The 12746-nt window shown below is 44.0% G+C and overlaps 1 protein-coding gene across 4 annotated transcripts in view; it reads right to left on the bottom strand.

Moving 5' to 3' along the window:
* spidr (scaffold protein involved in DNA repair) overlaps nucleotides 1–11003 on the bottom strand; it is a 119477-nt gene extending 108474 nt beyond the window's left edge. For 2 of the 4 annotated variants that reach the window (XM_015353742.2, XM_015353743.2), the window contains exons 1-5: nucleotides 10805–10997; nucleotides 10029–10193; nucleotides 9444–9513; nucleotides 6923–7102; nucleotides 6450–6604 (exon numbers count right to left, since the gene is read on the bottom strand). In XM_015353742.2, coding sequence (XP_015209228.2) covers nucleotides 6450–6604; nucleotides 6923–7102; nucleotides 9444–9513; nucleotides 10029–10193; nucleotides 10805–10822 — 588 coding nt within the window. In that variant the 5' untranslated portion in view covers nucleotides 10823–10997. Of the gene's footprint in view, nucleotides 1–6449; nucleotides 6605–6922; nucleotides 7103–9443; nucleotides 9514–10028; nucleotides 10194–10804 lie in introns of all 4 variants that reach the window. The other 2 variants (XM_015353745.2, XM_015353744.2) reach the window with 2 other exon arrangements.
* Between the last annotated feature and the right edge of the window lie 1743 nt (nucleotides 11004–12746).

The following is a 12746-nucleotide window of genomic DNA, read 5'->3' as shown; positions in this document are numbered from 1 at the left end:
TAATGATTACGCTGGATACGACCAAGACAATACAGCACTAGTTTCCTTGGTGAAAAATGTGTTCTTAGACAACGGACAGATTCTTCAAAACCCACTTATAGAGAATGTAATTTTTTCTCAAACAGTTATTTAAATAATTTATTTGCTTACTTAATTAATAATGCATGAATTTGTTATTGAAAATATGACTAACTTTGGCATATATGTGTATATGGGTATGAAATGTAATTATGTGCTGTTTTGTTATAGGATGATACATTAAATGAATACAAATATAGAAGGAAAGGAGATAACAATCGCTCTTTTCCAACCCAGAACAACAAAATGGTAAAATAAAAATCCTCTAGAGCAGATAATATATTTGCACAAATGGTGAATGCAACAAACCTTTATCACTTCGTAAGGTGACTGATTCTTCAGAATGGCTCTGTGCATTCAGGAGTGACTTCTGAGCCACGGTTGACCTAATGAAATGAGACCAGTTTAGAACAGAAGTGCATTCCTGAATCACTCACCGGACTGATACAGCTGTATATAAGGCTGAAAATGATAACCTACTCCCACTGGTCAACATCTCTTTAGCTCATCAATGTTCCCTGAAGTTCTCTTTGTACAGTATGCAGATTTGACCTTATGCTCCAAAGCGACCACAAGACTTTACAGCCACCCTGTACTGTTAGGTTTTTCAAACAATAAAATGATATTTCAACTGATTGGAGTGCCGACACAGCTTTTTAAGAGAGGTGTGATTTTATATTTTATGTTCTGTATTGTGTTCTGCCTCTCATTGTCCTGTATTTTAATAATCTGTATTGTATATTGTGCATTCTGGTCCTGTATTTACATTCTGTGTGTTATTGTCACACGTCAAATGTCTGTAGCAAAGCTGTACCAATAACAATTTCCACCAGCCTTGGTCATGTGGCAATAAAGATTCTATTCTATAAGCAGTTTGCAGTGCTGTAGGGACTCCAAGATGCCAACCACAACTTCACAATGAGGAACAAAAGTGAGAAGAAAATGTTTCTGCAGCTTGCGTGAAGTTGGAAAATCAGCAAACACAGAAATTAAAAACAAATGCAAGGAGACCCTTAGAAAACTGGATGATCAAAGTATGAACAATCATCATTATGACTTACTTAAGGACTCAGAAAGAACAGTATGCCATTAATATGCAACTGGGTTCACACACTCAAGGTTTCATGTCACAGCCCCTCTCCAGAGCATTACGGCTCAGGCCTTTGACACACCCAAGACCCACCTCTTCAAGTACTGGGGCTCTTCAAGGTTTAACCATGATGATACCCGAGGAACCCCGAGTTCCTACAGAAATAAATTCCCTTTCTTCTCCGATTCAACACCTGTCCAATAACACTAAGCACTCATGGTACAGAGACACTAATCCTGTAGTACAAATGACTTGCAGAGCTATCATAATGTCTCTGCAAGTCACTTTGGAATCTCTCCATACAGAAGACGTCCGACTGGAAATGAGCTTGCGGATTCTTTCTTTTTTTTAATTAATTTACCATGTATATTTTCATACATACATAGACGCATTCACAAATATGAATAAATAAACACAGGCAATTCCCATAAATACTTTGAAGGCACACAGATATGTAGGTGAGGCATTAAATCTCTGACAACTGTAATACAGTAAGAACGGGCTCCAGATTTTTTTAGAAGATGCTCTGAATTTCCCCACTGTGGTGTTACCTGGAAGTACGGGGCGATATGGGTTGTTGAGGGCCGGAAGGTGGGTGGTAGACTGAAAGAGGTCTCCTAATAAACATGAGGAAGGCGAGACTGGACATGCTAAAGCCCATTGGCGTGGGTACCGGTAAGCAAGCTTGAGGCTTCTACAGCAACCCACCAGCCAGCCGGAACAGAGAGCCGATAAGCCACCGCCTGGGTTTAAAGTGCCGTTCTGCAGGCCCTGCACACAGTGAAGTAACCCTCTTTATCCTTAACTGGAGGGACTCTAAGGCGGGGATGGTGCTACAGTCTTCGGGTGTGTATATATCACAAGGTATCGCTACTGGCATCGACAAAATAATCAATTTCTTGAGGGAGTAAAAGCCATTTCGTGTCAACAGAGTAAAAGGGGTCCCCAAAAAGCAGAACATGTAAAAGAGCAATTTATGGAAAAAATAGGTGAAATATGTCCGGGACACATGCCAATACAAAATCCCACTCATTTATTTTTCTGTAATAAACATTTAACTTAACTATTTTAAACACCATTATTAGTATTTTTATCGCTACCACGCATTTGGTGGTTTACGTGCTCCCTCTAGTGGCTATATAGAGAACTCAGGACACGTGTTTAAAATGACATTAGGAACGGAGCTCGTATCGGGGATTGTCAAGCGGAATTTTTTTAAACTGTCATTTGATTAAATGAAGAAAGGACATGCTTTTTTCACATTAAATTTAAATTTGCCCAATGCTAAAGTCATTATGATCTTGGGACTGCTGATGTTAGGGGGGGTTGACGTGGGGAACCGACATTCCATCTTCTCAAGTGGTTCCCAAAGAATGAACTTTACGCTCTCCAGTAAAGGCATTTTTTTGGGTGATCGCTTGTATTTATGTTGTTGGGAGATGTTGGGATTCAGCAAAGAAAAGGTCACTCTAAGCCTAAAGCAACAAAATATGTGGTTTATTGATTTGCACTATGTTCTTAATGGACGACACCCTCTCAATGTTCCAAGTTAAAGCATTTGCAGGAAATATGGAGAAAAGCCACCCCTGGTGAGTCGTGTTAGGCTCCTTCAGATCTCTGCAATCTCTCACACACACAGCAGTAAGAAGAGTCCAATCATAGGAGGGAACAAAGGCAGGCAATGGAGAAGAGCACCCAGACACCACTTACCGCAAGTAGCACAAATAGCCCGTCAGCATCTCTACTGCTAGCTCATTCCAGTCAGAGCACACAACAATCTCCTTCGCAAAGTCTATCCCCGAAATCTAAGGGTATCAGCCTTACAAAAAGCTGGTCACTGAAGAAACCAGATTTTCCTAACCACACTATGAAATAGTTAGTGCTACTGCCTGAAAAAAAAGCTCTTCGGTTCTGGGTTCGATTCTAGACTTTACGAGTTCTTTCTGAGGTGCTATTTTCGTGGATGTTTTATGTTTATGTTTTATGTTTATGATCCTGTGTTCGCGCAGGTTTCCTCCCACAGTCCATTGACTTCTTGGTTAACTCAATGGGTTAACTCAATGGGTACAGGTCTGAAATTGGTCTTGTCAAGTCTGGTGTCCCTCAGGGCTCAATACTGGGCCCCTTGCTCTTCAGCATTTACATGTTCCCACTTGGTCAGCTTTTAAGATCACATGGCCTCAGCTTTCATTTCTACGCTGACGATACTCAAATATACATCCATACCAAACCTGACACTGATGTGGCTGTCTCTATTCTATCTAATTGCATCTCTGACATAAAAATTTGGATGACTCAAAACTTCCTTCATCTTAACTGTGACAAGACTGAAGTCATGCTTATTGGTACCCCCCATCAACTTCGTAAAGCCAGTCCTGTAACCCTGTCTGTAGATGGCTCTGTACTTGAGCTCCAATCAAAATTGAAAAACCTTGGGGTTATATTCGATTCTGGCTTAACATTCGACCCACATGTACAGCATACTGTCAAAACATCTTTCTTTCACCTTAGAAATATCGCAAGACTACGCCCTATGCTATCATTAACTGTGGCTGAAAAGCTGATCAACATATTTGTATTCTCTCGAATTGACTACTGCAATGCTCTGCTCCCTGGGGTATCTAAATCTACTCTGAACAAGCTGCAGTATGTCCAAAATTCAGCAGCCAGAATCCTGACCAGATCTAGTGCAAGTGTTCACATTACTCCTATCCTGGAGTCCTTGCACTGGCTTCCGGTCAAATTCCGCGTAGACTTTAAAATCCTCATGCTCACCTACAAGGCTTTACATGGCTTGGCACCTCAATACCTGTCTGAACTTTTATCGCCCTACTCCCCACCTCGCAACCTCCGCTCTTCAAATTCTGCCCTCCTTACTGTCCCCCAAGCCCGTCTACATTGTATGGGCGACAGGGCCTTCTCCTGCTATGCCCCCAAGCTCTGGAACTCCTTGCCCAAGGATATTAGAGAGTCACCTTCTCTAAACTCCTTCAAATCCAGACTCAAAACCCTCCTTTTCAGAAAAGCCTTTACTTAACTGGTTCCATTCTTCACCCCTCTGCTCTTCTTAATACCATCTTCCACGGTCTCCTCTATTGTTATTGTTGTATTGTTGTAATTATAATTGTGTCCTGTCTTGTGAAATTTTCTTATTTATTGTTGTAGTCTTCTTATTTATTGTTATTGTCATCCTGTAAAGCGCTTTGAGAAGCCACCTTTAAAGGCGCTATATAAAATAAAGTTTATTATTATTATTATTTATTATTATTATTAACTGTTAACTGTTAACAGGTTAACTGTCATCTGTGAAAACTGGCCCTGATGCGAGTGTGTGTGTCTGTGTGTACCCTGTGATGGACAGATGCTCCGTCAAGGGTGTATCCTGCTTTGTGCCTGTTGCTTGCCACCACAGACTCCAGATCCCCCATGACCATGACCTGGATAATACAGTTAGAAAAGGAATACCTACTAAATGCAGCTACAGTATATTTACAACACAGCACAATGGCCCCACCTAGTGGTACAATAATGGAAATTTGATTATGTGGTGTTGAACGCTTCAAGAAGCGGCACGATTGTGGAGGACAGATGAACAAAATAATTTGACAGTCAGAATGCTGAATAGCACGGCAATCTATGTCTTTAATTCTGCTTAAGAGGCTCTGCAAAAATGCATCTGACCAACCCAGATCAAGAGAAGATTACAATACATCTAGACTACACTAGAGCAGCAGGGGTTTTCAGATCTGTCAAGAACGGCGGACAAGATCAGCACCAGCAGGTTGTGCGTTTTTCACGTCTCAGTTCTCAGCTACAAACCCCGTAAACTCTCGCAGAGGGAGAAAGAGAAAGTGCGGAAAGACACCTCTGACTTCACCTTTCCGCATGCTCACACCCGAACAATACTGACATGATTTCTAACGGGCGGCCGATGACTAAACCCGTGGCTCTTCGCACATTTTAAGACGGAGGACAGGGTCAGAGAGTGCTGGCATGACTATCTGTATTCCTGAGGAGCCCCGAGTTGGAGAGCCGCTCCCCGCTCGCTGCACAGCAACCTGACTGAATTCACGTTTAATAGTGCCTACAAGAAGAAATAAAACCTTCTTCAACAAGCAATATTTAAGTTGACGTGCTGCAGCGGCGCATTCGAGAGCCGAGTTGTTACTGGGACAGGACCCGGCAAGGACAGGCACTTGCAGGGCTCGGGGCAGCCGGAGGGGACTGGCGCCACCGATAGCCGAGCCGCACCCCCTCGGCAGGCCACAGCAGTGCGGCTTCGGGAGGGGTCTGGTCACATCTCCCCCGGGGGGCACGGACGTTCAGCGCCTGAGGCCCCATTTCTAGCCACCGCCCCCAAAAACCAGGGGGCTCCTGGGAAGAGCTGCTTGGTCTCGGTCACGGCTGCCAGGACGCCCTCCTGCCTCGGCCCAGAGAGTTAACAGCCCTCTCGGTGACACCGTGCTGCGCCTGTTCAAACACTCGGGTGGCACACCTGCTCCTGGGTGGGCTGCCTTGGAGGAGTTAAGTCTCAGAGCCCCTTCGATTCCCATGATGGGCAACATTTCATGGGGAGCTTTGAACGTGAGGTTTTCAAATAGGCTCCACCATTATGTAATGGAAACGAAACTCATAGCAATGTTCGTAAAATTGTTTTAAAGAATATAAGTATCCCACCCTTGATATTTATGAGTATTTCATACTGTCAGACTAGATTGAGTTTACATGAACATGTACTGATAGGACATCACTACCAACAGTAGTGTATTAGGTATTAGTTTAGTACCAGGTACTGCTCTGTACTGAAACTGAACCAAGACCCAGAAAAGGAAGGAATGTTCCCAGCTCAGGAGTTATTGAGCACACAGCACAGCAATCACAGAGGTCACCTGTCTTCACTCGTGAGCCACTGGCTAGGACTCGGAGGTAGAATCCAGAGTTTTTATCACATGGACCCTTATGATCTAGTCCTAAAAAATTAAAGCTATTGTTAATGAAGCCTTGTTTTGAGAGGCGAAAAGAGTATTTCAGAACTAGAGCTTCGACAGAATTTTTAGATTTAACAAGAAAACAAGAGATTTTAAATCAGCAGTTGAACCTAGACCATAAGAAGCTGCAAACCTGGTAATGAGCATGTCCAATTCATAAAATTGTACTAGAAGTCCATGATTATGTACAAACCTGGTAAAATCATGTTCACATAGCCTTCAACCTATACCTGGAAAAGCATTAACGTAACAGTTTTGCGAATCGGACCACTTACAGTTAGTTCCCTACTCACCCCTGAAGGATGATCCTGACATTTGAGGACTGTAGGGACAGACTGCTCCTCAGAAATTGAATCACCATCTGATATTTCCGCAACATTTCCTTCTTCCACTCTACCGGCATACTCCTGGTCACTCTCCGTGTCCCAGTCAATATTATGAAGCTCATCTGCAAAGAAGAGAACCGTTTCACACTCCTTTAAAATAAGGGAAGAATTACAGTTCCTCACGAAGTGCCAACCAACTAGACAGAAGGTAACTGTGAGCTGCAATTTAAAAATGAAAACACCGTGTTCACTCCCAACATGGAATTAGCTCAACAGCAAGTACAAATAACGAAAGAGCCGCTGTTTTCCCTGATGCTCACAAGGCTGAAGAAGACACCTTCGTTCAAACACTTACGTTAAAATCCCGACTCCAGCTTTCAGGATTTCACCCGGACCGTTCCGGAAGGAAAAGCCAGCGAAGAGCAACAGGGGAAACGAACCTTCGAGAGGGCCTGCTGCTGCCGAGCGGACCGCACGCAGGTATCTGTCATAGGCGTTAACGGCAGCGCGCGCCCCACCCGAGCGGTTTCGGGGCACGGGCCGCTGGCTCTCCCCCTCGGACAGCTCGCTGTCGCTGGAGCTCCACACAATATGCACGGGGTCCTCCGGCTGCGCTTGAGCTGCGGAGATGCGCAAGAACAGACTCAGACCCAGCCTTGTAACAAGTCCCACAGTCCCCAGAGACGCAACGCCTCTGAGCCATACGGAGGGCTCAAGTGCCACACGTGAAGGGCAGGGTCTTAAAGTGCAGTTTGTGTAGCTGCTGGACTGGAATGTGAGACTGCGATATACAGTGCCCTCCGAGAAAACTGGCACAAACACCTAAAACTGGCGTTTCCCTCTTGTATACACAAGAAATTGAAATTCACATAAAACCAATTATTCTGAGTTAAAAGGAAAAAGTTCACTTTTTACTTGTAGGATATATTTTGCGAACACAATTAATCATTTTTCCACCAAAGCATACGTTGTGTTCGGTCCCCCCAACTTTAGGTTACGATAACTGTGGGACTCTTAACTAGCAAAGAAGTAAAAAGGTCAGTATTTTGTTGCAAATCCTTGGCTTGCAATAAGTGCGTCAAGCCTCCGGCCCACTGACGTCACCCGGCTCTTTGTTTCTTCACTTGCCTCAACAGAGGTCCGCATCAGAGAGGACTTCGCTGAAGGGAATTACCCCCAATTCCTTGCTGAATGGTGACATTTAATTTTATGCGTCAGTAAAACTGAACTTTTTTACACCTTTAAAACTTATAATATTTTAGTAAAGACAGGATTTCATTAGGCGACTTTAGATTCATACTGTATGTATTCTAGGTATAAAGTCCTGACGTAAACCCTTTATTTTGTCACCCCATTTCCACCGATAAATATTAGTTTACCTGCAATATATTTTGTACACGGAATATTTAATAGCACATGCATTAATAGTACAAAGCTTTGAGGTATTGCCAAGTTTAATATAGTTTTCTTTGAACAAATGTGAATGGGCTCGTTATGTTCACCGTACTGTCATTTTTTAAATGTATTTGTAGTAGTACACAGCTTTGAATAACCTGAGTGGTACTGAAAAGTTTTCTATAGTTTACTTTGCCCGTTTTGAGTTGAGCTTGCTCAACATGAACACAATGTGTCACTACTTTTGTGCAGGCATAGATGAGATGAAATTCAGTTCAACAAAAGGCATTTTGACCGTGAGCTGTGAAACCACACTTCTTTACTCTTTTTATAATGATGCCCCCTCCAATCCTCGCACACTTGCTCTGTGTCACTGAAGTGTGGACTTGAAGGAAGGGCTTAGGGCAGAGGGCGAAAACTGGAAGGTGGCCCATGGGTAACAGTATCATTCATACCAAACTCTGAGGTGACTGGTGCAGTCTCTTCCAGAGGCATGGGGTAAAGTCCACCCCTAGCATCCCGGTAGTACAGCATCGCTTCTGATCTGTGTGTTTGACAGTACTGGAGGTGTGGAACAAGCTACCTGCCAAGGTGCTGAAGCCAATATCCTGGGTTCTTTCCCCTGGTCACTCAGCTCTTAAAGTGCCGAAGAGACGGGCTGAAAGGCCTCCTCTCATTCACTACGTTTCTCACGTTCCCTTGCTTTCAAAGTGGGCAGGTCGGTGGAGTCTGACTACATTTCCCAACTGCCATATCTCCCTGCATCTCACAACTGGCAGCCCACTGAAGCTCAGCAGGCGTGAGCCTGGTCAGTACCTGGATGGGAGACCTCCTGGGAAAAACTAAGGTTGCTGCTGGGAGAGGTGTTAGTGGGGCCAACAGGAGGCGCTCACCCTGCAGTCCATGTGGGTCCTAATGCCCCAGTATAGTGACGGGGACACTATACTGTAAACAGGCGCTGACCTTTTGAGATTGATGAGACGTAAAACCGAGGTCCTGACTCTCGGTGGTCATTAAAAATCCTGGGGTGTTTCTGGAAAAGAGTAGAGGTGTAACCCCAGCGTCCAGGCCAAAATTTCTCATTGGCCCTTCTCAATCGTGGCCTCTTAATAATCCCCATATATGAATTGGCTTCATGACTCTGCTCTCCTCCCCACTGAGAGCTGATGTGTGGTGAGCGTTCTGGCGCACTATGGCTGCCGTCGCATCATCCAGGTGGAGCTGCACACTGGTGGTGGTGGAGGGGAGTCCCCATTACCTGTAAAGCACTTTGAGTGGAGTGTCCAGAAAAGCACTATATAAAAGTGTGAGGAATTATTAATATTAGCAGATGCAATCTGAGACACAAAAGGCAACACCTACTATTCAAAATCAGGCGGAATACCGGTAAGTATTAGTTTCTTAAACAAAAAACAGTTTCACCCAAACACCTGGACACTGAAATTGACTGTGCACACAAAATACCCACAAGCATTCTGCAGGTTTCGGTGCTATAACAGATCCAAAAGACATTGTATTTTCAACTGACCTTCAAGAATTCGGCTTTGCTTCCGCCAATTCACTTACCTTTAGCTAAGAATGAAGAATGAACCAACTGCCTCACAGCTCTTAACTTCTTTCCAGAACTGCCCAGTTTCTGAAAATTAAACCGAAAGGGAGAGGGGCAATAGGGCAACCTATTACTCAGCGATAAAAAAACATTGAAAAATGGCAGCAACCGGCACATTTACAGTAGAAGCCAGGATCCGAGACCAAGACAGTAACGCCAAGGCCGGTGTGGTGGCTCTGTGGCTGGAAGGTTGCCGGTTCGTATCCCGCGGCCGGCAGAGGAATCCTACTCCTTTGGGCCCCTGAGCAAGGCCCTTCACCCCAACTGCTCCAGGGGCCACGTATAAATGGCTGACCCTGCGCTCTGACCCCAAGCTTCTCTCCCTGTCTGTGTGTCCCTTTTAGAACAAGTTGGTGTATGCGAAAAGACACATTGTATACGGCCAGTAAAGTGATCTTATCTTATGTGCTAGGCCACCTTGCCTCTCTCTGCTTGTGCACGTTTACTCATGATAAGGTGACAAGCTGTATACATGGTGAGGTTTTAAGCTATAGGCTGGGAGCAGGCATCTCCTTGTTCGTGATGAGTGTTGGGCTACGTACCTGTCCCTCGACAACAGGGCAGTCCCTGAATCCGTCCCCACGGCGCTCCCAGGACTTGGCAACAGAGGAGGGAGGACGTGTGCTCTCATTTCCCAGCGTTTGCACTCCGTCCTTGACATCGTCAGGAAAGACCGCGCGTCTGACTTCTCTCGATCTCCTCTTCCTCTAACGGAATTCAAGCCAAAATCATAGCGCTTTACAATCCTTCGAGCACCGATCTCATTTCAGCGAAATGTTGTTGTTTTTTTTTATTATTATAGGTGACTGGCACACGTCCTGCGCCCTAACTGAGCAGACTGCTATATTGAAAGATCAACTGTTGTGGTTAAATACCCTTCAATACGGTTTTTTTTTTGTTAAATAAATAATATAAGAACACGAAGGATTACAGTCTGGAATATTCGGTAAATATTATTAATTTAATAGCAGCTCATTAAAAGTTTCATAAGGGGCAATTGCCGCGGACATGCAGTAGCGTTATAAGCAGGGAAACGGAGAAAAGACACGAATATGATGCACAAACGCTGTTTTCGCTTTCAGCCGGTGGCTCTTGCTCTAGCGCAGCTCAGCACTATCCAGCCGAGAGGAGGAGAGCGAGTTTCTGCCACGTTTCACTTGGCACGCCTCTCCAGAGGAGATAAAACAGCTCCATACCCTGGCACAGCGGTTTATAAAACTAAACACTGAGAAGAAACGTGGTTCTGCAACAAGGTACTTCAGGCCACTCTGGTCACTAGCCACATTGCGCAGCCAAAGTTCATAAAAGTCCCACTTACCTTTGCAAAAAGAGACATGGCTGTTCCATTTACTAATGCATAATGTACAAACCCGGTCTTCAGCTACTTCGTCTGTTGTGACCGTGATTTGTGTTAATTGCTCTACAATGTGACAATAGTCATAATCCTCCCGTACTGTCTTTTTAACTATTTACCTTCCTGTGATGCTGTTACTTTCTCCTTGGCGCGCCACTTCACTGGCGTGGATGATTGGACAAACCGTCAAAAGAGGAAGTGTCGTCATAGGCTGCGCAACGTATTCTGGGGAATGCAGTACAATGTAGGGTTCATTCCCGGACGTCTGTTTTAGCTGGTTCGAATAGTTTAGGTTGAACAACAATGATAAAAGACTTTAACGTCTTCATCTGGTTAGAAAAAAAAGTGAGATTTGGGACAAGCCTAAATTATTAGCAATACATCTACTACCTAGTTCAGGTGGGTATCTGCGTCAGCATGCGTAGGCTGCAAAGGAATAAGTAATAGGTTTACTCCATGCTGAAAAAAGAAGAAAGAAAACACAACGTTTCGGCCGTGGAGCCTTCTTCAGATGTGTGGCTCCACGGCCGAAACGTTGTGTTTTGTTTTTTCACCTGTAAGGTGAAGGTCTTTCTTTCTTTTTTACACCTGGTAAATGTGGCAGATCTGCATTTAATGTTCAGAAGCAAAGTGTTACATGCAGTGACAGCAACGTAAACCATGAACTGCAAGCAAGCCTCTGCCCGCCTGCTTTAACAGTGTGGGTGTTCTGGGTGAACTAATGGAGAATTAAAATGTACAGTATTTCCTTACACAGTTGAATACCTACAGCCTGAAATTTGAGAATTCATCTTTGATGAGGAACTTTATCGGAAGCTTTCTGAAAATCTCAATATACCAAACACTGTAGATTATATGACAGATTATGAGTTTATTTGCCAAATAGTTTCTGAAGAAAGGCAGTTAGTGGTACTGGATACATTTCATTAAGCTGGTCATTATGGCAAAAACAAGTATTGTTGCTGCATATAAGACATATAAGTCTGAGGCAGGTTTTCGTATGATGGTCTCTGCCACGTTTTAAGTCAATAGCTGGAACACTCACTATGATTTGAACAGTGTGAAGTTTGAGACAAAAAGGCAGGCAGGCAGCCATACTATTTTAAGGTAGATAATCTTATTATCACTAAAATGACACCAAATACCTGTATTTGTTTGGTGGCAACAGGCACAGTTTTTGTAAACATTTTTGTGCACATCATTAACAGCTTTACTTGTTCATGAAATCTTCCACGTTTCAGACGTAATCTGTGAAGTAGTGTCCAAGACAGACAGAGACAGTCTGAATTGTGAGAGCATGACGGTCCTGTGGCCATCTTGTTATACATAGGAACGACAGTGTGTGAGACTTTAATGCGCCGCACAATGACATCATGCTTGGAGTTTTGGAGTTGTGGCAGCTATTATCATTAGACTTTGAATTAACTGCTCAGAAATTGCGCAATGTTTCTCTTGTCTTGAAGGGAAAATTACCCTGGCACTACTTAACTGCTTTAAGTCAGTTTCTTAGGAATACTGGGGAGATGGAGATGAGGGGCTGGCCGATAGGAAGGGCTGACTGGTTAGTAGAAATCGGGACATCATAAATTGGACTCTTCTTCTCCATAATTTTTGTCTTCCAAAAGAGGAGACATCTGAGTTGAATCCCAGCTTGTGATCTGTTACAAATCCATTGTCAAGGCCAGAGTGATTCACCGAGGAGGAAGCGGCCACATGACATGAACATTACGCCTGTTGATATCACAACCTGTGACGATGCACCTGGAAAGGCTCTACACAACAGTCTGAGAAGCCCTGTGACTCTTGAAACCTTGGCAACTTGACGGCTAACTAATCTCTTGACTGGATCCACCATTGCTTGAACAACTGGAACAAACTTAGCTGAAAGCATCTGCCTGACTGAGAG

This window comes from Lepisosteus oculatus, chromosome 6 (genome assembly GCF_040954835.1).
Source record: "Lepisosteus oculatus isolate fLepOcu1 chromosome 6, fLepOcu1.hap2, whole genome shotgun sequence".
NCBI lineage: Eukaryota > Metazoa > Chordata > Actinopteri > Semionotiformes > Lepisosteidae > Lepisosteus > Lepisosteus oculatus.
Note: the sequence above shows the minus strand (reverse complement) of the source record. Positions and strands in the feature narration are given on the sequence as shown.